We start from the raw sequence: 24,824 nt of genomic DNA, 5'->3' as shown, positions 1-24,824 counted from the left end.
CGCATGACCTAGCAGCCGTCGTTTCTGTTTTACTTACCATCGCTTCCTTTCTGTTCTCTTTGTGCACGGCAGTGATTTAATCGGGTCTCCTTCGTGCCCTCAAGACAGAACTCCATCAGGTTCTCGACAACACTCCTGGAACCCGTATGTTCCCGCCTCCTCCTGTATCTGATAACCGTATGGCATTCTTCGCTTGTCCGTATCGAGTAGTGATACCTCCCCGGCACAATCCTGTTTGCTAATGCTAACGTTACCGTTTACTGCTGCATGCCAACTTGCTCAATCATCCACTCCTGCGCGTCATCCCATAGCCCAAACTACCCAGAAAAGGTACAGTCGGGGACAAAACTCCCTGAACGTCGCGTTCTGTAAGCGAAGCCCATAGCTCTATTATTATACCCCCGGCTGGAGACCAAACTTGTGGAGGTCAAAGAACAAAATTTGGACATTCACTTCCGCAAGTGTGGTCTACAATCGCCTGCTTGTAGTAGAGGTATCGGCTTCATTTGTGGAACACTGCCGCCGCGGTTGCTCAGTGGATATGGTGCTCGGCTGCTGGCCCGAAAGACGCGGGTTCGATCCCGGCCGCGGCGGCTGAATTTCTTTGGAGGAGAAATTCGAGGCCCGTGTACTGTGCGATGTCAGTGCACGTTAAAGAACCCCAGGTGGTCGAAATTTCCGGAGCCCTCCACTACGGCGTCTCTCATAGCCTTAGTCGCTTTGGGACGTTAAACCCCATAAACCAAACCAATCATTTGTGGAACACATGAGCCAGAAACATTTGTCCTCGAATGTACGTTCACATATCTTATCCAGTCCATTAAGTAGCAACCCTAAACAAGCATTAGTGCGTGTGTCTCCAAGCACAAGCCACATGGCTCTGAGTACAGCGGTTTCCCGAAGGCCAACAGCTGTAGAGAAGGTAACTGGGTTCCTTACCACTAAGGTAATCGCACGTCTTGGCCGCAAACTGGGCGTTGAATTGAAAACCAAATGCAGCGCGCTGCTTCGTAAAAGTAGTGCTGGTCTGTAAAACAGATGGTTGCGCATTCTGGTCACCGTGACAATGCAAGTTGACGGACGAGTTTGTCTCGTATTCTGATCGAACAGCGCAGAAGAAGGACACATACGAAGGGAGAAAGAAAGGACACAACACTGCGTCGTGTCTCTCTGCCTTCGTCTGTGCTCTGCTTCCACGCTGTCCAGTCACAGTCGTCAACGGTGCCTGCAAAGGCCAATTTTTCTTCAATACTACACGCGCCAGCAGACCCGCGCGCCCAGCCTGCAATGCTCGCAGTGACAATCACCAAGCCCCACTGAGGCACGCGCAATCGCTCGGAATTATCGAGTCATTACGCGGAAAAGTTCACCGCGCTCGCACCACGATTAACGCCTGTAATTGAAGGGCGTCGCCACTCAGCTGGGCGGACGCGGCGAAAGGCGCCGTTGGAGGCTATTATTCCGCCCTTCAATGGGTGCACTGGCTTGGAGAGAATACCGTGCACGAACTAACCCCTGCACACTCACGTCTGTGCGTCGGCGCTTTCGTTGAGCGTGTGGAAGGTAATCTCGTAATCTGACAACCGTTACCAGGGGATAGTTAAACTTGAAAGCTGAAACACGCTTAAGTGCTTCCCGGTTGCAGTGGCTCAGTGCTTTGGCGTTCAGCTGCTGATCCCAAGGTCGCCGGTTCGATCCCGGCAGCAGTGACCCTATTTCAATGTAGGCGAAATAAGCCCGTGTGCTGTGCAATATCAACTCACGTAATTAAGCCCTTAGCTAGCGGTCGGGTTGAGGGGAGCCGCCTCAATACGCTAGCCAACGTTTCGGCAAGAAGACTTTTCGTCTGGGGCAGTTTGCAAGCCCTCTTGTCGAAACGTCAGCTAGAGGACTGGGGCTTCTCCTCCCGACCTTTGTTCATTTTGCGATAATGTGTTAGGAATCCCATCTTCCTGCCCTGTCTCTAAAAAAAAAAAAACAAAGAAAACTTTCATAAATACGCGCAAGCAGAAATTTGGGACTACGTCGGAGAAGCTCTGAAAAGTTCGAGCTTCTTCTTCATCATCATCATCAGCCTGACTACACCCACTGCAGGGTGAAGGCCTCTCCCATGTCTCTCCCACTAACCCTGTCCTTTGTCAGTTGCCGCCACTGTATCCCCGCAAACTTCTTAATCTCATCCGCCCACCTAGCTTTCTGCCGTCCCCTGCTACGCTTGCCTTCTCTTGGAATCCACTCCGTTACCCTTAAGGACCAGCGGTTATCTTGCCTTCGCATTACATGCCCTGCCCACTTCTTCCTCTTGATTTCAACTAAGATGTCATTAACCCGCGTTTGTTCCCATTGACCCGCATTTGTTCCCCCGCCCCCACTGCCCGCTTCCGGTCCCTCCTATCATTTTTCTTTCCATTGCTCGCGGCGTTGTCCTTAAGCTAAACCCTTTTCGTTAGCCTCCGGCTTCGCGCACATATGCATAAATGCACTAGTGGTCAGTAATTATCTGCAATACTTCAGTATCTCGGGGGCACTGACCTCGGACACTACTGCTTTGCATGTACTACAGGTACCCGGAATCAGCAGGCCTGCTCGGCCAATTATGGCTGCCTAATTAAAACATTTCTGAGTTCCTCATGTATTTGAATAGGAAAAAGTGTTTCTCTTATCAGATGACCTCGATGCTTCAAGCAAATACGCTGGATGCGGATAAAGAGCGGAGAAAACAAAGGAAGCGTCTGAGGAGAAAAAAAAATGGAATCTCGGACGACCGCGTGCATGGCTGTCAGACGGTGAGGCGAAATATGCTCTGGCGGAGCTGCCGCGAATATCAAAGGAGAGCGGGCACGCTATGTGAAGTAGGGCGTAGGTATTTATTAACCAGGAAAAAAAAAAACTTGGGCGCCAGTTCAGTTGTGGAGCGTAATTGGGGCGAAGAAGACGATCGCAGGCGAAATCTCGCCCGCTGCTAGATGCGTTGATAGCCGCGGGGCACAATGACTGCCCCCCGCAACGCCCACTCAACCTACCCGCCGCCATGGCTGGGTTAATTGCGTCGCAAACGTGGGCGGTCTCGTTCACTTTTCTTCACTGGCATTCTGTCGTGGCGGCTGCAGGACACTCGAAAACAAACATCTAAAAGTCGATGATATCGGCCCAATTTCAGTGACGCGTATACTGTGTAGCTCATTCTGTCTTCTTGAAACAAGAACAAAACAACTGGGGGCGCCTTTCTGGAAAGAGTCGGCGTCAAGCGTAGCGAAAAACATGATCGAGAGCAAACCTTACATTGCATTTAGTTTGGCTAATAGGCGTGTCGACATCTAAAGCACAATAATTGGTTACGTTCAGAACGCGCCAGTGGAGCTATTTTCCTGCACTCATTGCGGAGTATTCAGATGAAAAATTCTTTCATGAATGATTAATACAGCGAACGCTGTGACCCTATCCTGCTTGGGTAGCGCTGCTGCCTGCAGTATTTGTAAAATAATAAAAAAAAATACACATAGCGGTGCACGGAGAACTAGCGTATCTCCTGTCCGCCTGCCTTTTCGCACTCCGGACCTTTTTTTATCACCCGGTAGCATAACTGAAATTATAATCAGTCACGCCACTAGAGGTTGGAGAAGTAAATAAAGCATTAACAAACAGGACCTTTGGTTACCTGAGTGACTACAGGTGGCGACAACAAACGCATACTGTGGGTGGTTATAGGCTCTTGTGGAGTCGGTTGTTGTTGTTGTTGTTGTCCTCAAGAAGACAATGACACGTACCCACTGAGGGGGATTGGCCAAAACAGGCGGCGACTGACAGGTGATCAAAACGTTAAGGGTGACGATGATGATGGTGGTCATCATCATAGTGTGCAATATTGTAATCATGGGAATTGACGCATAATACGAAATGTTAGATTTAACTTCTCGAGAGTGCACGTGAGCTGTGAGGGACGCCGTGTGGAGGGCTGTGAATTAATTTCGGGCGTTTTAATTGCCTTAACGTGCACTGCCATCGCCTACATAACAGGCATGTTAGCATTTCGCCTCCGCCTAAAGGCGTCCGCCGCTACTGGGATTCGTTCCCGCGTACTTTCAGATTTTGCTTTTCATATTGTTCGTGCACGTACATTGCTCACAGACTAAGAGCTATTTTTGGTCACCGATTGTTTTTTTCTCGAACGAAATTATGAGCGAAACGAAATTGCCACGGATTACTTTTCTTTGCGCCCCCTTTTGTATATTATAGCTGTTTGTGAAATAAACCTCAGTTGAAGTCCGGCGTTCGTCCTGTCTCGTCTGCCTTCGTCCCTGTCTTTTTAGCCACTGGAATGTCTCACAATAGAAATTATGAGCAAGCGAGAGTTCCCACTGTTTTTTTTTTTTTTGACGAAACTAAAATGATGCATGAAACTTCACAGGGAAGCTGGAACGGCTACATGACAAGCTCCAGTGATTCTAAATAGAGCACGTGCAGGAAAACCAGACAAGTATAGACAAGGAAAGACGTGTACATAGTAACAGGACAAGCGCTTGTCCTGTTCAACGCATGCATATTTCTGTGCGTCCGTCTAGTTACCCTGTAGCTATTCCTTCTCGAATGCGAAGCAAGTGACCCGCATCGGCAGTAAATATAGCGTATCAAACTAGGCTGCGCTAAGTTATGCCGGGTTAACGACTCGCCTCGCTGAAGCTAAACTGGTAATTAACTTCAATTGTTTTTTGTTTCCTACATGAGAACAGTAGATACTCGTTTCGGTTTAACTGGGCCCTACAGCTGCGCAGAAAAATGTGCGAATCTTATCGTGCTGATCACTTCATCCTGATTGAACCGATCACTGTAATCGCTAGCCGGGTGCGAGAAACACGATTTGTCTCTCTAGCTTCCGCATACAAATCAGAACCCAAATTGCTTATAGAACCTCGAACAAGATACAGCAGTCACTTTCCTTGGCTTATATTCATTTCTTTGCAACATACGCGATGCGACTACTAGAATATCCCAGCGATAGCAAGGGCGTGGTGTCGGCTGAGCAACAGACGAAACAAGGAACAAAAGCAATAAAACGGAGTAAATATAAAATGAATACATTAGCCCGGCCTAGATTCCAGACGTTAACTGTGACAAATTGCAGTGGCATATCCGGCCAGACAGAATTGTTAGGCATGCATGTCCCTGAATGGTCGCAACAGATGGATTCCGCCCGTACGAGGCGTGGTCCATGCGAAGCCTGCCAAAGCCTTCCCAGTGCATGAGTTTTCTTTTTGATTCAACAGGAATATTACGCCCTCTTTAGCTGTCTATGGCGCTCCCTTAGTTGGAAGTGATGAATCGGACGGTTTCCCTATTCGCCCAAACACCTGCCGAGACGCGAAGACAGCTTAGCTAAACATGAAGCTGCTGGAAAGGGCATTAGCAAAGGCCTCGAATGCGTTGAGCTGGTAGAAGTGTTAATTAAAGTTACGTCACTGCATGCTACGTTGTGCTGAAAAGGCATGGGCGTGTAATGGAGGCTTATCACTTGCAAAACGACGTCGCCCAACACGCGAGTTTCTATTCGGTGTTCTTTATTAAGAATGATTAAAGAAATAAGCCTGGACGAATAAATACGCTGAAGTGCTTTAGAGAATCATGGGAGTTCCAATCAGTGAGACGAAAGCAGACACTTTATGACAAAAGGAATAACTTGGTGGTAGGGAGACAGGGCAGGCGGACGTGTTTCTTGCAAACACGAAGTGAACAGGGGAGGGAAGACTCAAGGAGCTGGCCAACGTTTCGATAAGAGGACTTGTCTTCTTGTCGAAACGTTGGCAAGCTCGCTGAGGTTCCCCCCTCCCCTGTTCACTTTGTTTTTGAATAGCTAGGACATACACGGGTCGCCTCTTTGCGGCGTCACAGCAGCCATCATGGCACGTTCCTTGCCCGAAGAGCAAGGACGACATACCGCATTCGCAGTGCAGGCACCAACTGCCGACAAACGACACAACGCACAGACCGAGGAAGCCAGCACTTTTGAGAACATCTGCCGCGTCGGAGGAACTTCTGTGACAGTTGCGCGGCGGAAAATTTATCGCCTCTGCCAGTACATGTCAATACAATGGCCGCTACTTAGTGGTGAGTGTAAGGTCTCCCCAATATATACGGTTCTAAAACGAAGAAATTTGATGCAGCGTCACTTAGACGGAATACACTATTGTCGCACATACCGACTTTGTTAAAAGTAACCAGGCTTGTCTCTCAATCGTTTATTGGAGCAGTTATGCCACCCCTCAAGATATAAATCTCAGTAAGGAAACGAGAGCCCTTGTCATCTGTCGAGACCTTTTAATCCTTAGGGCCATAAGGGTTTCACTATACGAGTGAAAAGCAAACCATGAATCCTGGTTACTTATAGTAAAAATAGTGCCCTCATTCGACTGAGCACGTTTATATTAATGAACGAAGACTGCTTGTGACGTCCAAAACAAGCTAAAAGTGAACACATTGGCCTTCAATGGTAGAACAGAGCGCAAGTCATATTCAAGACATATGGGCAAAGAGTGTTACAAGGTCTCGGCAATTCTATTAACAAGAGCGGCCGCACCAATCCTCCAGAAGCTGGAAACAAACGAACGGAATGACGTGGTATGAAGAGGCAAACACGCTACCTGTTGATTCTTTTGTAGTCGTCGTATATCTGAGACAGTGCGAGCAAGGCCACTTCGAACAGCTGCTCTTAGCGCACGCACATGTAAGACACACTGGGCCATTGGAAACCACTGAACGACAAGATGCTCTACGAAACTGCCCTTGTGCATAGCGACAAACCCCACACTCGGCAGATCCGGCGAATTTCCTTAACCTTCGCCTGTTGGCATTGAGGAAAGTAGCACATAGAACGCTCACTATGCAGATGTCGACAAAGAGGACTTCCTTGTGCATAAGTGCCAACCTTTGGAACCTCCTGTAGAGCTGCTTGCTGCTACGGTCATTACGACTTTGGAGTCAATGGCTTTCCTACGAAGGATCTATGCAGTGTCGCATGGCTCCCTGGAAGCGAGGCGCTTGGTGTATTACCAAGAGGAAATAATTCTCGGTCGCGGCGAAGCCTGGAAATGGTAGCCGCTTAGCATTCATTCTGAAATTGGCAGCGCTGCGGCCGTGTCCTGGAATGACCCATTCGGTGACCACTCCGGGACTTTGGCAATGGCCCCGCAAAATGGACGTGCATCTGCTATCTGCATGCATAACAGATTCCTTCCTAGAAGCATCCAGTTGGCAGCGCTTAGTTCAGACCACGCGCAGTGTCGTATCTTTGCAGCGGTGATACAGATGTAGCCTTGAAGTATTACGAGTACAGCCTATGATAGATTTACTTTAAATGCAACCAACTAAAGCGGTTTTTGCTTACCCCGTGGACAGAGACCGAGTCTTCTTTTAGCGCGCGGTAGTATGCACGTTATAATCGGGTTAATACTGATTCGTTCTAATACGTCGTATTTGCCCTTGTTCAATATAGCTAAAGACAGTTACGGGCGCATCATTTGGTTAGGTGTGAACTCGTCTGTGCATCAGCTGCAATTTTACTGCTTGTCACATACAAAGCACACGAGGGCAGAAAGCAGAGCAGACGGATGTTGCTTGTGCTTTGCAAGGATAACCCGTCCTCTGGTGTCACTCTCCCACGTCAGGGCTGTTTCGTTTGGAGGAGAATCTAGGCAATGTTCTTGCAAAAATCAAACTCTAAGACCGCACATTTATTATATGAACAGCGACGGACATCTCCCTGAAGGTTTTTTTTTTTTTTTTCAGAATGACAAGACATAGGGCGTACCAGCAGATTCAACAAGGTGTCGATTTCGGCTAGTTCGGTATGATCGATTAATGTGAACTCGCTTTTAGCAGACTAGCTTATCCGACGATCTCGTCTTGTTTACAACGCGAATATTCTATGCCTATCAGTTCGGACCAATCAAGGCTCATGAAATGACCGGATGTGGAGCCGCAAACCAACAATCTGAAGTCACTGTCCCCGTGAGAACACTTAACAAGAGCCCCGGGATGTACATTGTTATCGGTTAAAACAGAAGGCACCTATAGCCGTGTCCGCCAGTGAAAACGAAAGAAAACATATTACTCTCGGGGCTGTCTGACAGCGTTGAGAGTCTCGCTACAGCTTTGGGCGTATCCCAGGTTCGTGGCGTCTCAACTGAAGACCTTTTTCCTCGAAGTTATTCTTATTACTCCTTTGTTGAATTAGGAGGAAACTCTGGACACTTATCCGAGCGGCGAAACAACGGCGCACATTTGCGCAGTGTGAAATTACGTCGGGAATACCGAACGTGGCTTCGGTGTTGATATGATCGAATTGATGGTCTCCTAATCCAGAGCACGTGGAAAGCGATTGCTCACGAATTACTGTGAGCTCTCCGCGAATCCGGTTGCGGCGTGATGTTATCTCGTTGGCAGTCGGAGTCGTAAACGCCGGCCGTCGCAGCAGCTAAGCGTCGCTTGAATAATTCAAATGGCAAGGCTACGCGCAAAGACCTCAGCGGGTCATGTTCCGAGCGTTTTAAGAAGCTACTTAAGATCGCCTCATGTTGAGACGCACCAGATATCTTTTTAGCATGTTGTAACCCTTTCCTTAACTTATAAATACCGTCTCTACAACTATAGTCAGAAGCGCGAAGTGATGATTTCGAGCGCTTTGACTTCACAGGTGCTCGCTTAAAACCGAGCTGAACAATATCATAGAATTTACCAGCGGCTCCTGAGAGTACATTGTTACTGGGAAATTCCCAAGCTAAACTTTAGTTCTGCCGCTTACTGCCCTTACACCCCATACTAATAACGGACGCCAATTGATGAAATGCTATATTTCAGCCGCCGCGGTGGCTCATTGGTTATGGTTCTCGGCGGTTGAATTTCTTTGGAGGAGAAATTCTAGAGGTCCGTGTACTGTGCGATGTCAGTGCACGGTAAAGAACCCCAGTTGGTCGAAATTTCCGGAGCCCTCCACTACGGCGTCTCTCATAGCGTTAGTCGCTTTTCGACGTTAAAACCCTTAAACCAAACCAAACAGAAATACTATATTTCATCGCCTCTGAACTCATCTTACAAAGCGTTTAACCCGTATATACGCTCTTGTCATCTTTAAAATATCATCATCCGTTACTTGAATGCACGTTTACAAGCATACGTTTTCAGTGCCTCACCGGGCTTCCAGTACGCCACGATGATTCAAGTCTCACAGCACTGCTTGAACGCAGTTGCGGCCGGACGCGAAATGGTCAGGAAATAAAAGAAGAAAGCACTGTTGAGTCTCGTTAGAGTCGTACTGTCAAGCATCGCATTGACTAACATTGGAATCGCATACAGAATAAATGATAGATCACCATTCGAATGCAAGTTTTTCAGAGAAGTGAATCGATGCGGTAGAAATTACTGGAACATTGCAGTGTTTTTTTAAGAGCCTTTAATTACCCATTTGTGCATTTTTCCGCAAGGAGTAATTACTTCGCTAGTGATGCCTAAACGCTAAACAAACTTGTATGTCTCGTGCACTTCACGTGAACTGTCCGGACCACTCCAGGCTTGCCAAATACTAAGTGTTACCATAACTTTCTTATTTTTGTCTAACACATTTCACTCTTGCAAGATCGCTCAGCATTATAGTAGAAATCACCAATTCTTGCCCGTTCCGTCACCGTGTTTCTATTCCGTTTCTTCCTAACCGCTTTCTTCTCTGCACATTTATTCCGTTTACCCCGCCCAACGAAACTTTCCTTCTTTTAGCGTCTCCATTTCTCTCCTACCTTCCTCGTAACACCGCGACGCCACTCCTCGTCCGACCGGCAACATGGCTGACGGCATCGCTAACTACGTAAACAGGTATGCTCGCGACAGCTGCCGCGACCTCGCGGCATTCTAGAACAGGCCCCAAACAGAGCGTGGTACGCGGGCCTCGCCTTGCGTCACTGCGGGGGGACGAAAGCGAGGACGACGCTGCGGGAGCCGCAACCAACTTCCGTGCAGGGAAGAAAAAAGAAACCAAAACAGAGAGCCACAAGCTGTCTAGTCCGCTCCGCACTTCCTTCCGGACCACCCACGGGGAAGAAGATTCGTTCCTCACCTGCGTTCTCCGGTCCTCTTCACGAAAGAAGCAAAACGAACACGCCGCACTGTCCAAGGACCGATGACGGCAGCACCGGGTCCGGCCTCCTGAGATTGAATCCAAGCCTGTCCGGATACCGTTCGACCGTCTCACAGCGGAGGAGCACTCGTTGGAGCCGGCGGGGAGCACATTCCACGGGACGAAAGCACCGGCGGGAGCGCCCGCCGAACACCGGATGGATGTCTTTAGTAATCCGCTGACGACGCTCTTCCCCGCAATCCTCTGGTGACCGCGGTGGCCCCGACGGCGGCTGACACTACTCGTCGCCCTCGCTGCTGCTGGCTTCGTGGACGGCGACACCTGAGCCAACAACGGATCCGACGCACCACGAATCCGCAACGCACGCACGCACGCACACACGCACTGCGACGCGAGCGCTAGACGCAGCAGCGCGCCAGGTCCAGCGTGGCGCTGCGGCTGGTTTGTCGGTCGGCCTCTCTCCGCGCCTTCTTCGGCGCTCCTTGTTGCACCGTGCGACGCGGCGTCTGCGGGCACGTACGAGGGAGAGGGAGAGAGAAAAACCGGGCAACTAGCGAGAAGGTTCTCTACGACCAGAAGAATGACGTCTTCTCTCCTCCTTACCTGCTCACTCACCACTACCTTGCCTTCTTGTGTGGAATCGGCAGTGCGTGCAAGGAGTCCTGCCTCCGGCGCATGCGCCGTTACGTCTCTCCCAGAAGGCAGGTATTGCGGGAGAGTATCCCTGCTTCTTCTTCTTCTGGTCAAGCCGGTGTGGCAGCGGCGATGCTGCTGACTCGACGCCGACGTACACGCCAAGGCGCGCCGAACGTACGCACACCCATCCCCTCCGCTTGCCCTCCCCACCCAGTGCCAACTCCCGCTTCGCCTTGGGTGAAACAAGTTCAACGACTTTTTTGTCTCTTTGCTTCGTTCCGCCGCGCAGAGATTCTTCTTCGCTCCGTGGGTCCGACGGACGGGGGCGGCGGCTTTTGTGTTGCCCACCCTCCTCCACCGCGTCCACAGCGCGAGGCTTCGTTCGCCCTTGTCTGCTGCTGAGGACCTGCGTGCGGGACTTGTGTGCGTCTTCTCTATGGACGTGGACGGCAGCTGCCCCGTCCACTTGCGTGCACTGGCGGAGGGCTTCCGTGGATAGCGGACGTCTTCGTGGTGGGGAGCACTTTCTTGTCCGGTTGCCGGCGCCTTTGAACCCGGCCTTCGCTCTTTCCTTCTTTTACGGGCCCTTTCGTGCGGCGTGACGGAGGTCCGTCTAGCCACGCGCGCTGAGCAGCGGCCCCCGGACGCTGCTTTCCTGGTTCCCACCGCGCTCCAGCGTAGTGGGATGTCGTGTAGCAGTAGTAGTAGTAGTACCATTGCCCTGTGACTGTCTACATCTCCGTCCGTTGACCCGTCTTGATCCTCTTCCTAACGGCGAATTCCGCTGGTTGATTAGTCGCGGAGAAACCTTTCGATCCACCGATAAGCATAATGCTTCTCTGAGCCGGGCCGGGCAAGTCAATGGCAATGGTCTATCAGAGCGTGGGATCCTGGACAGAATTGAGGAAGCAGCACTTGTGTCCTCTATTGTGGAGCTAGGAAACGTTGCTCCCAGCCTGCTTGCGGAATTCGTCGGGTATGAGGAATATGCAGCTTACGATATACCGCCACTCCTGCTCCCATGTGCTCTTCCACGTTCAGGCCTATACGCTAACAGCACGCGCTCTGTCGGACCTGTCCTGCAGTGCAGCCCCAATAATCACGCCTACTCTCGTCCTTCCCTTCTCACTCAGACCACACCTGGGTCACAATTGGACCACCGCGCTCCTGAAGCTGTCCAACTGCCTCGCAGCCGCACACTCCGAATGCTGCTTGTTCAACACGTCGAACGAGTGGATTCATCTTTTAAGGGCGGGCTTGTCATCGTCATGTCGTCTTCAACTGAACGCAGGCCTCTGCAGGACACAAGACTCTCCGGAGACGAACTCTTGTAATTCCTGTATCGAGCTAGTGGCGATAACACATGATCTGTCATGAGCATTCTCTTATCCACTGATGTTTTCTTTTTTTTTTCTCAGTATTGCCATTTCGTCTCATTTTTGGCCTCTGCCGATTGCGTTGCCCATGTCTCGGTGTCCACTCTATCAATCCAATATACAATCGGTTAACAGGTCTTCGCCTTACTTTCCCTTTTCATGGCCATTTCTTTTTTGTAACCTGCTTTCTTTCCATCTCTTAATGTTTTACCTCTAGTCGTTCGCCCTTTCATTTCACGATGCACTGTTCTTGGTCTGATTTCGAGTTCTTTTGGTAGCCTTAAAGTTTGGCCGCTATGCTGGCAACATACATTGCTAATACGTATAGACACGCTTCACTTCTGGAAAGTGTGGTAAGTTGCTGGTCATATTTTGGAGTCAAACCCAAATGCACTCGTATTCGTTTTTATTTATAGGGCCTGAAATCTTGCTCCAAGAACACATCCGATGGGAACAAAGCTCTGTACCAAACAGAAAAATTAAATCAGAACCGTGGTGGGCAACATAACAAAAACACGTTAAAGTTCTCTTCGAGTAAAAAAAAAATTATGCGCCATAGCATTGAAAGTGAGATCGATCTAATTGATATGGTTCTTAGAAAAAGAAGAAAAATAAGATTGTTTAGGGCGATTAACCAGCGAGTTTTGTGAAGGCAATTAACCCCCGGTTTTAGTCCTGTTATTGTAAGGAAACGGATGTTTTTTACTGCGTACCGTTTCTTTTTTTAGTGACAATACTCAGTGTGTAATCTCCACAACAAAACATGCACAGCACGCATACATTTCTGCAGTGGGATAATACGGGCGTAGCACTGATTAGACAGTGGTTTGTTTTGTAAATACTTATTTTTATTCGCCTGCTAATTTCTATGCCGCGATCCTGATTTCTAGAGATTAGCAAACAAAAAAACTCTCTCTCTCGCTTGAAGCCTTTCACTTTAAAAAGATCGCCTTGCCAGCCAGATCGCCGCACTCCAGCAGGAAATGGCTGCTGGAAAAGGAATGTACGCGGTTCTACCCGCTGTCTCCATGACTGTCACGCGCACGTAGCACGGTTGGTATTCAAGTTCACACGACTGTCGCGAGCATCTGAGCCGTGATTATATCATGCACCATCGCAGTGACGTAATCTCGGCGGTGTTTTGGTCGCAAGATTTGCTGGTTCAACGTCCCATTACATTGGCAGCCGCAATCCGCTGCAAGGACTATAGGTCAGTACACTTCCAACATTGGTGAACGGTAAATTGAGCCTGGTCCTTTGTGTTAAATCTTAACGCGATGACTTTACTCTGTTAGATGCAATAAGTAGCTTCTTATTCGTGCTTTGCTCGGATACTAGTGAATGAGTAATGCCTAAAGCAATTGATTTGAATGGTGACCCTCGACGAGATGAGCCGCCGCGGTGGCTCAGTGGCTATGGTGCTCGGCTGCTGGCCCGAAAGACGCGGGTTCGATCCCGGCCGCGGTGGCTGAATTTCTTTGGAGGAGAAATTCGAGGCCCGTGTACTGTGCGATGTCAGTGCACGTTAAAGAACCCCAGGTGGTCGAAATTTCCGGAGCCCTCCACTACGGCGTCTCTCGTAGCCTTAGTCGCTTTGGGACGTTAAACCCTATAAACCAAACCAAACCATCGACGAGATGACAATATTTTCTTTAACATTAAGCAAACGCCTACATTGTATTTGAAAGTTGGTAAGCGTTAGTGTAGGGGTGTCCAGATATGCCTTTGCAAGGGAGGATTTATTAATGCGGTACCATCATATGGCTCATCGACAATGGTGCTACAGTTTACAGGTGCTACTGTTTACTGCTGGCCTGGGAATAAATAAAAAAATTGCGTCGGCCGGGAATCGAACCCGGGCCACCCGCGTGGCAGGCGAGTATTCTACCACTGAACCACCGACGCGAACGGCCGAGTGCTGCACTGACTGTTTATTAATACGAACGCATTATGTGGGTCATCGGCAATGAAACCCGGCGTCGTTCGGAAAATGGCGTTGAAAACCCGTAGCCGCCATCAGTACTCAAAAGATAGTGAGTTGGTAATCGTTAACAACAGTGAATAATAATGGCCATTAATGGAATAATGGAAAGAATTATAAATAATGATGAGGGTCGTTAATGACAATGATTAAGTCCTTTAGGGTGCTTTCGCATCCACACCACGTAAGCAGTCTTATGTGCCCTGCGTAACTTTTGATTAACTTTTATTATTTCGTTATTTTTTATTTGGTTGATTTGTTGTTGCGCGAAACTTCTAATCTTGGAGTGAAAGCAATGACAAATCTTATTGCATTTCCAGGAGGGACATTCCATTTTAAGCGCCGAGAATTAAAAATCACTCATTTCCTGCCACCCTGTTTTCAATGTTAAAATTCTCAGCTTCGCAAGGGCCTCTAATTTCTGTCTTATCGTGACCACATCCGGTGTAACTAGCTACGAGCATGCGCATTTTAGCAGTAAGCGTGCATTCGTAAGAAGTGTTCTCCTCACTAAGCCTGTACTCGCAATAAGCGTGCGCACAAAATGGCGGCTTAGAATTAAACATCAGTCCATTACTTTCACGAAACATCGCTCCTGCAGAAGCATGCGGCAACTTCCAAGAAATTTTAAGTATAAAGTAAAAGCTTTGGGGTGTCGGTTTTATTGCCTTGAAAGAGGCCTATGGGTTTAGTAAGCCTGAAAATGAGCTCTAAACAGCAGTGGCCACTGAGAATAATTAATTACAAACTATTTGGTACCGGTAGTTACGGTCTCGGTCTTCGCCAGCGCTGATGTGCACACTGATGTCAGGGTCGACCGGCTGATCTGTTCTACCACAATACCGATATGACGTCGCCGTCGCCAGCATGCACTGGTTGTTCCTGAAAACAACCACTGGGTTCAGTAACGTCGAAATAATGGGGGGAATTTCACTTTGACGTCATTCGATGTGGGTGTATATGCCGAGCCGCTCTTCGGACAACATTCAAAATCTCGTTTGGTTTGGTTTATTGGGGTTTAACGTCCCGAAGCAACTCAGGCTATGAGGGACGCCGTAGTGAAGGGCGCCTTCATCGAAATTCGGCCGCCGCGGCCGGGATCGAACCCGCGTCTTTCGGGTCAGCAGCCGAGCGCCGTAACCACTTAGTCACCGCGGCGGGGCATTCAAAATCTCATCAAATTATGTTCACTCAATGCCTGCTTCTGAAACTTGCTAGAAGGCACTTCCCTAAGCAAATGAAACAAACCATATCGATTGTTCGCGTTCCAAAATTTGTGTCTGCGCGTCTTTCAACTTCCACATGAACCTTGGCGCACGTCGATGTAAAGTACAGCGATATTTCGCGTCCATGAACGCGGCCTAGCCTTCCCTAGTCTATTATTAACGGCGGGCTTCCCGACCTATGCGAGCACAGCTCCGCTACCAGTATTTTCTCCTTCGCAACTTCGGCAACGGTCGCAGAAAGTAGCGGCCCAGTTTCGCTCTCTTTTCAATGGCATTCAACCGTAGCTGAAACATCACTCAACCGTTACGTCAGAATCTTGAAGACGTGCGGTTTACTTGTGCCTACCTCGTCTTGACATCTCATTAAGTAATAACATGGCCTTCACGGAATAACAGTGGCGGTAGATGAAGCTAGAGACAGGGTGGCGTGTACCGCCGTATACAGTCCGGTTCATCATGAATGACACCCGAACGTATGAGTGCAAATCATACGCTTTGGTATTTTCCGAACAGTATTCTTTTCAACGAATAAGCCTCGTTTAGTGGCATTCCTCCAGTTTCAACGAGAAAAAAAGCAGCAAGAGTTTCGTTCTTTCCAGTCATCTCTAGCTCTTCCCTTTAATGTGCACAGAATTTTTTTTTTAGCGCAAACAAACAATGTGCTTTGTTTTATGGGTGCAGGGAGATGCATTCTATCCAGTTTCAGCATTAGGTGTTGAGTGCAACATAATGTAATATGACTTTGAATGTTGTACGAAGAGCCGCTTGGCATTTACCCACATCGAGTGACGGCAAGGTGCACTTATCCCAGTTATTTCGACGTCATCGAACCCAGCTGTTGTTCCGACGAAACAACCAGTGCTTAGTGGCGACGCCGACGTCATCAGTATTGTGGTAGTCCAGGCTGGCCTGTCGACCGTGATGTCAATGTGACTTTAGTGCTAGCGAAAAATCGTTTATTAATTCAGCGCACTGGTGCTTTGAGATCATTTTCATAATTACTAAGCAAGGTCTCTTTGAAGGCAAAAAGACACACACACACACACACACACACACACCCCAAAACTTAGTGTATGTATATTCGGGGACAAAAGTCTGTGGACCACGTGTTCCTCAAATCACATTTGTCGATCACATTTGTGGAGTTGGAAGTCGGAATTTTGTTCTTTCATCTCCGAAAGTGTGGTCTCCAGCCGCAGGCTAACAATAGAGCTATCGGCTTCGTTTTAGGAGCAGGCGATCCACAGACTTTTGACCCTGACTGTACCCATTTTATATTGACGCAATTTGTATCTGGATCACTGAAGCGTTCCTCCTCAGTGCCAAGAATCTAAGAGGTATACGACAACTCGAAAAACGATTTGGAGGGAACGGTTAGCAAACCGACAAATTCCTGGCGTGGCTTCTCTAGCGAGAAAGAGAGAGAGAGAGAGAGATTTTTCACGGGGCGCTGGCTCGAGGAAAATGCCCTTTCTCTCTTTCCACGTGTGGAGAAAGCCCGATTCCACCCGCGGCGGAGAATTCGATAAAAACAGATTCTTCTTTTCTCGGCGCCAGCGTGTCGTTGGGAGAAAGCCGGTCGGTCCAAAACGTTCCCGCGGTTTTCTTTTTCCTCTTGTTTCTTTTTTTTTTCGCTCGAATGCTTTCACCCCTTTCCCTTTCCCCCTTCATCGGCGCAGGGGAGCAGCGCTGTATCTGGGTCGCCATTATTAAAAGCGCTTTTGCGGTGGCGTCAAAAACCGGCCGGACTGGCATCTGTGCGCTGCCCCGCGACTCGGCACGTGACGTCAACCGCTGTCATCGTCTCGGCCCGCGGCGAACATACGACGACGACGCGCATTTTTGTCGCCCACGCGAAAGAGGAAAAGAGGCGAGAGGCGCATTCCGAACGCGACAGCGCGTTTTTCCCCCATCCTGTCCGTCGTTTGCCCAGTTCTGAAAATGATTGCTTTGGGTGTTAACGTAAACAAAAAGAAGGCAAAGCTAAGGGAGGAGCAAAACAGTGCCTTCAGAGTGGGAGAGAGTGAGAGATACAGAAGGCTGGACATTGAGAGAGAGAAGGGTGTTTTATAAAATGACAGATTTTAGGCAGTATGCAAAAACTGCCGACATTCCAAAGAGGGGCTTAAATATAGTAGGATACAACTAAAAAAAAAAACAGCAGTTGCTAACACTAGGCCACGGTCCGCGTCGTCCTGTATTACTCCGCTGGCCAATCGCAACAGTAAACGAAATCAGCTTTTTAATGTCAGTTGGACTATATCAAACAAATCGCGTATCAACATTCTAGAGCTCATAATTTTTTTCTTCTGATAAGCTTCTTGTTTAGATAACAAGAAGCATTTAGGCAGCGGACTACTTTTTGGTCGTGGAGGAATTCTGTGCTCGGAGGCTCAATGTGGGCGGAGCCTTATTGCAGTATCCAACTATAGAGAAATGCGACAGAAGAAGAAAGCTATATATGTTCAGAAAGAGAAAGAAATGCGTACAATTATTGTGGAATGAAAGTGAGTATATTTCAGGGCGTATGCAAAATGATCTTCGAGTTTAAGAGAGAAAAGGCTTTATCGAAGGGAAGCGCAAAGATTTTAGCCAGCGCGTAAAAACCTCTGACACGCTACTTTCTTAGGGAGAGAGTATCTCGTGGGGAAATTGCTAGCAGGGGAGAGCAGGAAATTGATTCAAAAATCGTGTAAGAAATTATGTCTATACAGAATTAAGGTAATTAAATTTCGATGCAGGTGTCATTAAAAAACGTTTTACATTTTCCAGAACTTCGATAACCACTAGACAGGCCGTCACAAAGTTATATGCATGGCGCTGCAGCGAAGAGGAGCGAATCAGGCCTATGATGGATTTCATTGTCAATGCCAATGTGTGCAAGGATCTCCTTTTCAAACTCGTCACATGCCGGCGCATCTATATTTTGGTGCTGCATGCTCCAAGACACACCAGGATCAGCTCGAACTCGTCCGATTACTACAAGAATCCGCGACATGCAACATTGCGCTATTCGGCTAAACACTAGACAGAGGCTAGACTGCCTAGTGTTACTGTCTAGTGCCTAGACGTCTGCCATTGCCACCACCACGACGGCTTGTTTGACCAGTAGATGCGATAGATATAGCACTAAAATTTGTTTTTTTTTTAATTTTTGGTATCTGAGTTGCATTCACAAACAGTGCGGACAAAGCTGCGCAGCACTCATTCTAACGCCATGGCCGCTCTGGCTGGCCCGTTTCAAACACGTGCTGCGCAACCATCATGCCTTCCCAACTCCAGCTTGAACTCATCCCTTTAAACCGGCGACCCGGGCTTTTAATCGTTTGAAGGCATAAGGATACAAACACCGCCTTGAGAAGTGGAATTGATTTAACAGAAACGCCACCATTAATATCGCCGCAAGGTGGAAAGTTGTGTCAATCAATCGCGATGGTAGCTTGCTCTACTCCTCGTCAACAAGTACGCTGCTGTACACGCGCTTCAAGCTAGGGAAGTACACAGCACACACCGCAAGGGTTTACATCACGCTAAAATCAATGAATGTGCACCTCAGACTTTCCATTTCACCGATGTAGACAGAGCGTCCTGCGGTAATGCTGTCCTTGGATATGTTACTCCAGCCTACACTCACTGCGCGTGCAGTAATCCGATGGTTAAAATTAAAATGCTTTGTTTAAGCAGATTATTGACAAACTTCTGCTTGAAAAGACTGAAGTTGAAATTGAAAGTTTATTTCGCTAACACACATTACAGTAAGAGGACTCTTCTCTTCTTAACTGCTTAGTACAGCTTGAAGTAGCACCCTGCGCCCCAGGTATTATATCCGAGTACAACAGGCATGAGTACAACATAATATCCCCTCAAACAAGAAGAAAAAAAGGAAAAAAGAGAAAAACAGTCTAACGCTCAACGCGCACATAACAAAAGTGGACGTACATAAAAATAAAAAAAGTACATTACAATACACCACACTTATCTACAATGATACCACAAATGATTCGAAAACGCACATGACAGACGGTAATTGACCGCGCGAGATTTCTTTAAATGTTATTTTGTCCCAGCATGTTAGCGTATTGTGCTATGTTATAGGATAGACTTTTTACCTTATGAGGTGCGCCAAAGAGGTATAAAAGCCAGGCCAAGTGGCATCGTTTATTGTATACACTGGTGTGTACTGATGAATATTAAAGGCTGCCAGCATGAGTTCATTATTTCTTTTAACTGCGTTTTTGTACGCACATAGTAATTTGAACGGGTGCAAAATATCAGTACATAAAATTCCACATTTCTTAAAGTACGGAAACGTATGTTAATGCCCTGGTATGTTTTCAATCAGACTACACGTTTCTATGCAGCCAATAACTTCTGCTTGTTGTGGGAAGCTGCAAGAAAACAGTAGGAGCCCAATGCAATGTTCTTGCATGTGTGCCATTTTAAAGTGTAAATCAGTAACGACAGCTATTTATAAAATCGCTTAAATGCATGACTGCTTCTGTGCAAACGAAATAGGAGAACCAATGGTTAGAAAGTTCGCGAATAGAAAGCAACAAAGCAAGCCACGCATCAAGTCTGAGCAAAGTATGAGCACTTGTGCCGAGGATTCATAGGAGAGCCGCTTTCGCATCGGAATACTTCGGAGAATCGGTGAGAATGCTGCAGGAGTTCTTTGCAGTGGAAAGTCGGCAACGAGGGGTCACTTATCGCGCAACTGTGCAGGCAGAGTGTCTTGAAGAATTTCTCCTTCTCGGCTTCCCGCAGGCTGACTTCGGAAATCGTGGGATGCGTTGCCTCGAGACTCCGTGAAAAGAGCGCATAGACCACTTCGAACGCAGCGATCTCGGTCAAGCTGAGCAGCGTTCCTCTTAGGCAATTTACCTTTTCCTTGTAGGCGCTTGTCGCATTGTTCGATAGCCATGACCATCGTCCAGCTTCCACAAGGCTGTGGTCCGCAAGGACCTTGAGACCAGTCGCGTCCTGGATCTTCATCATGGCCAGAGCGAAAACAAAGCCTAGCCCCCCGTAAAACGCTACCAGACTTCCACGAGGGTAGTACAAGGGCTTGGCCAGGGCACTCACGGCTATCTCGACGTTGTTCAACAGATAATCATACCCAGCGAGTATAGGGAACAGCATGGACCTCATGTTCACCGTGATGTCGTGAAACGGTGTTCCTGCTTGGCTTCTCATGACTTCCTGAGCGTTCACCCAATTCTGCGCCCACGAACCGCCGGCCATCGCGTTGGCCGAGAACTGGCCGTACATCGACGCGAGCTCGCGGTCGTCGAAGAATGGTTCGGGGGGCCACAGGTTCACGGTCATGGTGCGAAGCTTGTCGACAGCCATGCTCTTGCTCTGATCGTCCAGCCACTCAGAAGCGGCGAACATGTTTGCTGCCTCGTCCACGAGTTGGCTGAAATTGGTAGCCATAATTTGGAGCTGCTGTGGCGTTAAGTGATGTCGCGCAGAGATAACCGCTAGGAGTGGCCGATAGATGGCTTCCACTTCCCTACAGCACCACAGGTTACCGTAAACGGGCGCTAACTCCTGTGGCCAGGGATGCTCTGTGATGTTATCGACTACCCATGCGTACAGTTGCACGAACTGCCAGGATAGATGGTCGACTAGCTGGGGCTCGGTGTAACGACTGAACAGGTCGTTGAGACAGCGGAGCACCGACACGTCGCTGACGACCAGCTTATCTTGAGGGGTAAATGCGGCGTGCTGGTCACTAGCAACGTGCTTGTTGATTTGGGCTAGCCACTTGGCCGAAGATATCCGCTTGGTGTAATCCTCAATGTCCGCAAGCGTAAGGGAGAGCGGCACTTTCGGTTGGATGAAGGAGAGCTCCGCGAGTTTCGTTGTGATGTACACCTCGTCCACGGCCACCTCGTGAATCTGGCTGAGGTGGCGGGACAGTGTCTTGCTTCCGGTCAGCACCTCGTGGTGGCTCGCCCAGTAGTCCAAGTACCTCTGCTTGTTTGTCTGTTGTTTGTTGTGCCAAGTAAAGAACTTCAAGCGGCCGAGGCAGCAAGGTTTTATATGTATTCTGCGGTCCCCTCTACCCGTCGCGTTATGGACGACTCGTATGCTGAGCCATATGGGCAGAGCAAACTTGTAGTTAAGCTCTAGTATTACGCCAAGCGCGTTGGTGCTGTTGGGAGGCATTTGAGGCCAGGTGAGACCGAGTCTTCGGAGGAACGCCACAAAGACTTCGGCGTCTTCCCTGCGGCTGCTTCTGGATCCTCTATTCATGCAGCTCTCGTAGTAGGTAAAAGGCTTCTTGGCAACACCAGAGGTGTCGCTCGCGGCCGCTGCCTGCAACATGGTACCAAGGCCGTCCATCCAGACTTTTACCAGATCGCTCTGCGCTGAAAGGCCCAGCTCGGGAATTGCATCCTGGGGTTTCCAGGACGAGCACATGTAGGCCCTGCAAAGACGTCGCTGGCATCAGTGCAAGGTTTGTTAAATTCTAGCGACAGTATTACATTATTTTGGTGAACACACGCGAATGTTGCGGTTGACGCATACGGGTTTAATGTTTTTTTTTTAACATCAACAAACAAACAAACATTACAAACAACTGAGGCAGTATTCAACTACACTAATAGGTCCCAGAGAACGTCTACTGTAGGGGGACCTTTATTGTAAAATGGACAAATTAATATTTGTTAGAAACAACATTAACAAGTAAAACAGCACAACGTGAACAGAACCATCATATTAATATTTGACCAAACATTGCAAAATCATAATATAGCAAAAGCAATGCAACAGATGCAGGATCAGTTGGCCCGTGACATTGCGGACATTAAGCAATCTTTTGCCAGTCGCTTTGATGCTTTGGAGTCGCGTGTGGCTGCATTAGAATCTTCACCCACGCCCGAAAATACCAATCTAATTTGAGTGGGCTAGGCTGCAGCGGCACTGGCATCATGTTTAACCGCTGCTTGCTCTTCATACAGTTCATCGCTTGTTTTGCTGACAACGGCCCTGCGGAATCGTCTCGTCGGGTTTGGTTTCTTCGCTTCTGAATGGGCACGTGGATACCACCGTGTGCTTGCCCTTGGACTTGCCAGCTGATACCCTGCGTGATAGCGTCGGGCTTCCCGCTTTCTTCAAATGTCTGCAATCCAGTCACCTCGCCAACTTCTCGTTGGACCAGCCAATCTCGCTGCACTGCTGGTCTATGACGTCCCCTGCCAAGGAAATAAAAGCCATGTGCATGGACCGACTCTTCAGTGGGCTAGGCTGCAGCGGCACCGGCATCATGTTTAACCGCTGCTTGCTCTTCATGCAGGTATGTTACTATTCTGGCGCTGAGTGTATCCGATCTGATGATCGATATTTGCTGCTGTACCCTTGCCCACGTACTCTTGTATCCTGGTGCATACACGCGTTTTATTGTGCAAGTCATCTCCTCCTGAGTGGTGACGTGGAACTCAATCCAGGCCCCCCATCAAAGCCAGCGAGCTCCAGTAAAAACAGTCAATCTGGTAGCAGACCTTTAACCCGGTCTGTGAGTGGTTCCAGTCTCACTCTCGGGGAGGTTGACGATACGAGTGCTTCCACTGTAAATCTTGACAGTGAAATCTCCTCAAATTCCTCAGTGTTTGACATGTTCTCTAGAATACTGGCAGGGCAGGATCAGTTGGCCCGTGACATTGCGGACATTAAGCAATCTTTTGCCAGTCGCTTTGATGCTTTGGAGTCGCGTGTGGCTGCATTAGAATCTTCACCCACGCCCGAAAATACCAATGTAATTTGTGATTTACAGGCTGAAATTAACTCTTTAAATTCCAAAGTAACACAGCTGGTGCAAAAAAACGATGACCTAGAAAATCGCTCTCGGAGAAATAACATTATCATACACGGCATATCAGAAGATCCGAACGAAACCGCTAACACATTGTTGACTAGCATCTCATCTGTATTTACTGATAAGTTGAAGATTAGCTGCCCCAGTATTGAGCGCTTCCACAGGCTCGGTGTAGCTCGCAAGGGTTATATTCGTCCAGTTATTCTAAATCTTTCTAGCTTCACCGACAGAAGTGTGGTTTTCAAAAACGTGTCTAAACTCAAGGGCTCTGCCTTCTTCATTACAGAGGATTTTTCTGCAAGGGTTAGGTCCATTCGGAAAAAGATATGGGACGCATCAGTGTCTTTTCGTGACAACGGTTCTGTCGTGAAGTTAAGTTTCGATCATGCCTTCATTGACAAGGTTCGTTATAATTGGGATGAAAGTTCTAATTCATTGGTAAAAGCGTATCATGATCCTCTTTGTTCTGGGCCTGCGTCCTTGACTGCCGCATCATCGTCTCCCTGACTTAGCTCTGGCCGTCCTGATAAGCTTGTCGTCTTAAATATTAACGCTCGCAGCATTGTTAAAAAATTTCCTGATTTACTTTCCCTTATCTCTATTCACTCTCCCCATATTATTGGCACAACGGAGACCTGGCTGCATAGTGGAATTTACGACTCCGAATTCACTCCACCAGGATTTGTTGCCGTGCGCTTAGACAGAAGTTGCAGTACTGGTGGAGGTGTGGCATTGCTGATCAGATCGAATTTGCGATTCTCAGTGTTACCTTCTCCCCCTGACACAGAATCCTTGTGGTGTAAAGTTTATCTAAACAATTATAGTATTATAATCAGTGTTATTTATCGTCCACCTGGCTCTTCCGTTCATATCCTGCATGCTGTCGCAAATTTCATGAGCAAGATCGACATTGCTTCATCAAGATTTATCTGCATGGGAGACTTCAACACTACTGGCATCCACTGGCCTTCGTTGTCTGCATTTGGTCGTGACATTGCAATTTGTAGAGAACTAATAAACATCTCCTTATTGTTTGGACTAACTCAGGTTTTACCTAGTGCTACTAGGCTGAATTCAATTCTCGACTTAGTTTTTCTAAGCGCTTCTTTGGCCCATAATTCCTTCTCTTGCGAAGTAATTGATGGGGTCTCAGACCAAAGGCGTGTTAGTTTCACTCTCTTGTCCAGTCTCCAAATCACCCTATTTGTTTACCACTTTTCCTGACTTCACTCGTGCTGACGACAATTCCATCATTGATGTTTTAGCTGATCATTTCGATACGTTCTTTGCTTTCTCAGCAAGCTAAGACGTAAATTTTCTTGTTAATTACTTTGAATGTCTTGTCAAAGATTGTGTCCAACGCTTTGTTCCTTTTAAAACTAAGAAAAAAAATACTAATGTTCCTTGGATGACTCGAGACATCTTGCATTTATCTCGTCGCGTTCGTAGGCTAAGGCGTTCTAGAAGAAGCAACGATCCCATAACCTTGGACAGATTTCACAAGGCGAAAGAAGAATTTGATCTTAAGTTGCATACGGCCAAAGATTTCTTTTTTCGTGTCCACCTGCGCGATCTGTTAAGAACTAACCCCCGAAAATTTTGGTCATCCATCTTACCTCACGATACTTCATCCACTTCGTTCAGATTAGATAATGACGTCATC

The 24,824-nt window shown here is 48.0% G+C and overlaps 2 protein-coding genes and 1 non-coding gene across 3 annotated transcripts in view; all 3 read right to left on the bottom strand.

The window, feature by feature from the left end:
• The window catches only part of LOC149334990 (uncharacterized), a 57,949-nt gene extending 47,362 nt beyond the window's left edge, over window positions 1-10,587 (bottom strand). Inside the window, exon 1 of the mRNA XM_089551684.1 lies at window positions 10,100-10,587. The gene's annotated coding sequence lies outside the window, so the exon portion shown is untranslated. The remainder of the gene's footprint in view (window positions 1-10,099) is intronic.
• Window positions 10,519-24,824, bottom strand: part of LOC149334988 (endothelin-converting enzyme 1-like) — a 28,787-nt gene continuing 14,481 nt past the window's right edge. Inside the window, exons 4-5 of the mRNA XM_089553694.1 lie at window positions 20,221-21,772; window positions 10,519-10,626 (exon numbers count right to left, since the gene is read on the bottom strand). Coding sequence (XP_089409820.1) covers window positions 10,519-10,626; window positions 20,221-21,772 — 1,660 coding nt within the window. The remainder of the gene's footprint in view (window positions 10,627-20,220; window positions 21,773-24,824) is intronic.
• Window positions 13,967-14,037, bottom strand: TRNAG-GCC (transfer RNA glycine (anticodon GCC)). Its single transcript has one exon. It is a non-coding gene; the product is annotated as a tRNA-Gly (tRNA).

Source organism: Amblyomma mixtum, chromosome 7 (assembly GCF_055824585.1).
Source record: "Amblyomma mixtum isolate Tamu chromosome 7, ASM5582458v1, whole genome shotgun sequence".
Classification (NCBI taxonomy): Eukaryota; Metazoa; Arthropoda; class Arachnida; order Ixodida; family Ixodidae; genus Amblyomma; species Amblyomma mixtum.
The sequence above is the reverse complement of the archived record's forward strand: the minus strand, read 5'-3'. Positions and strand labels throughout refer to the sequence as shown.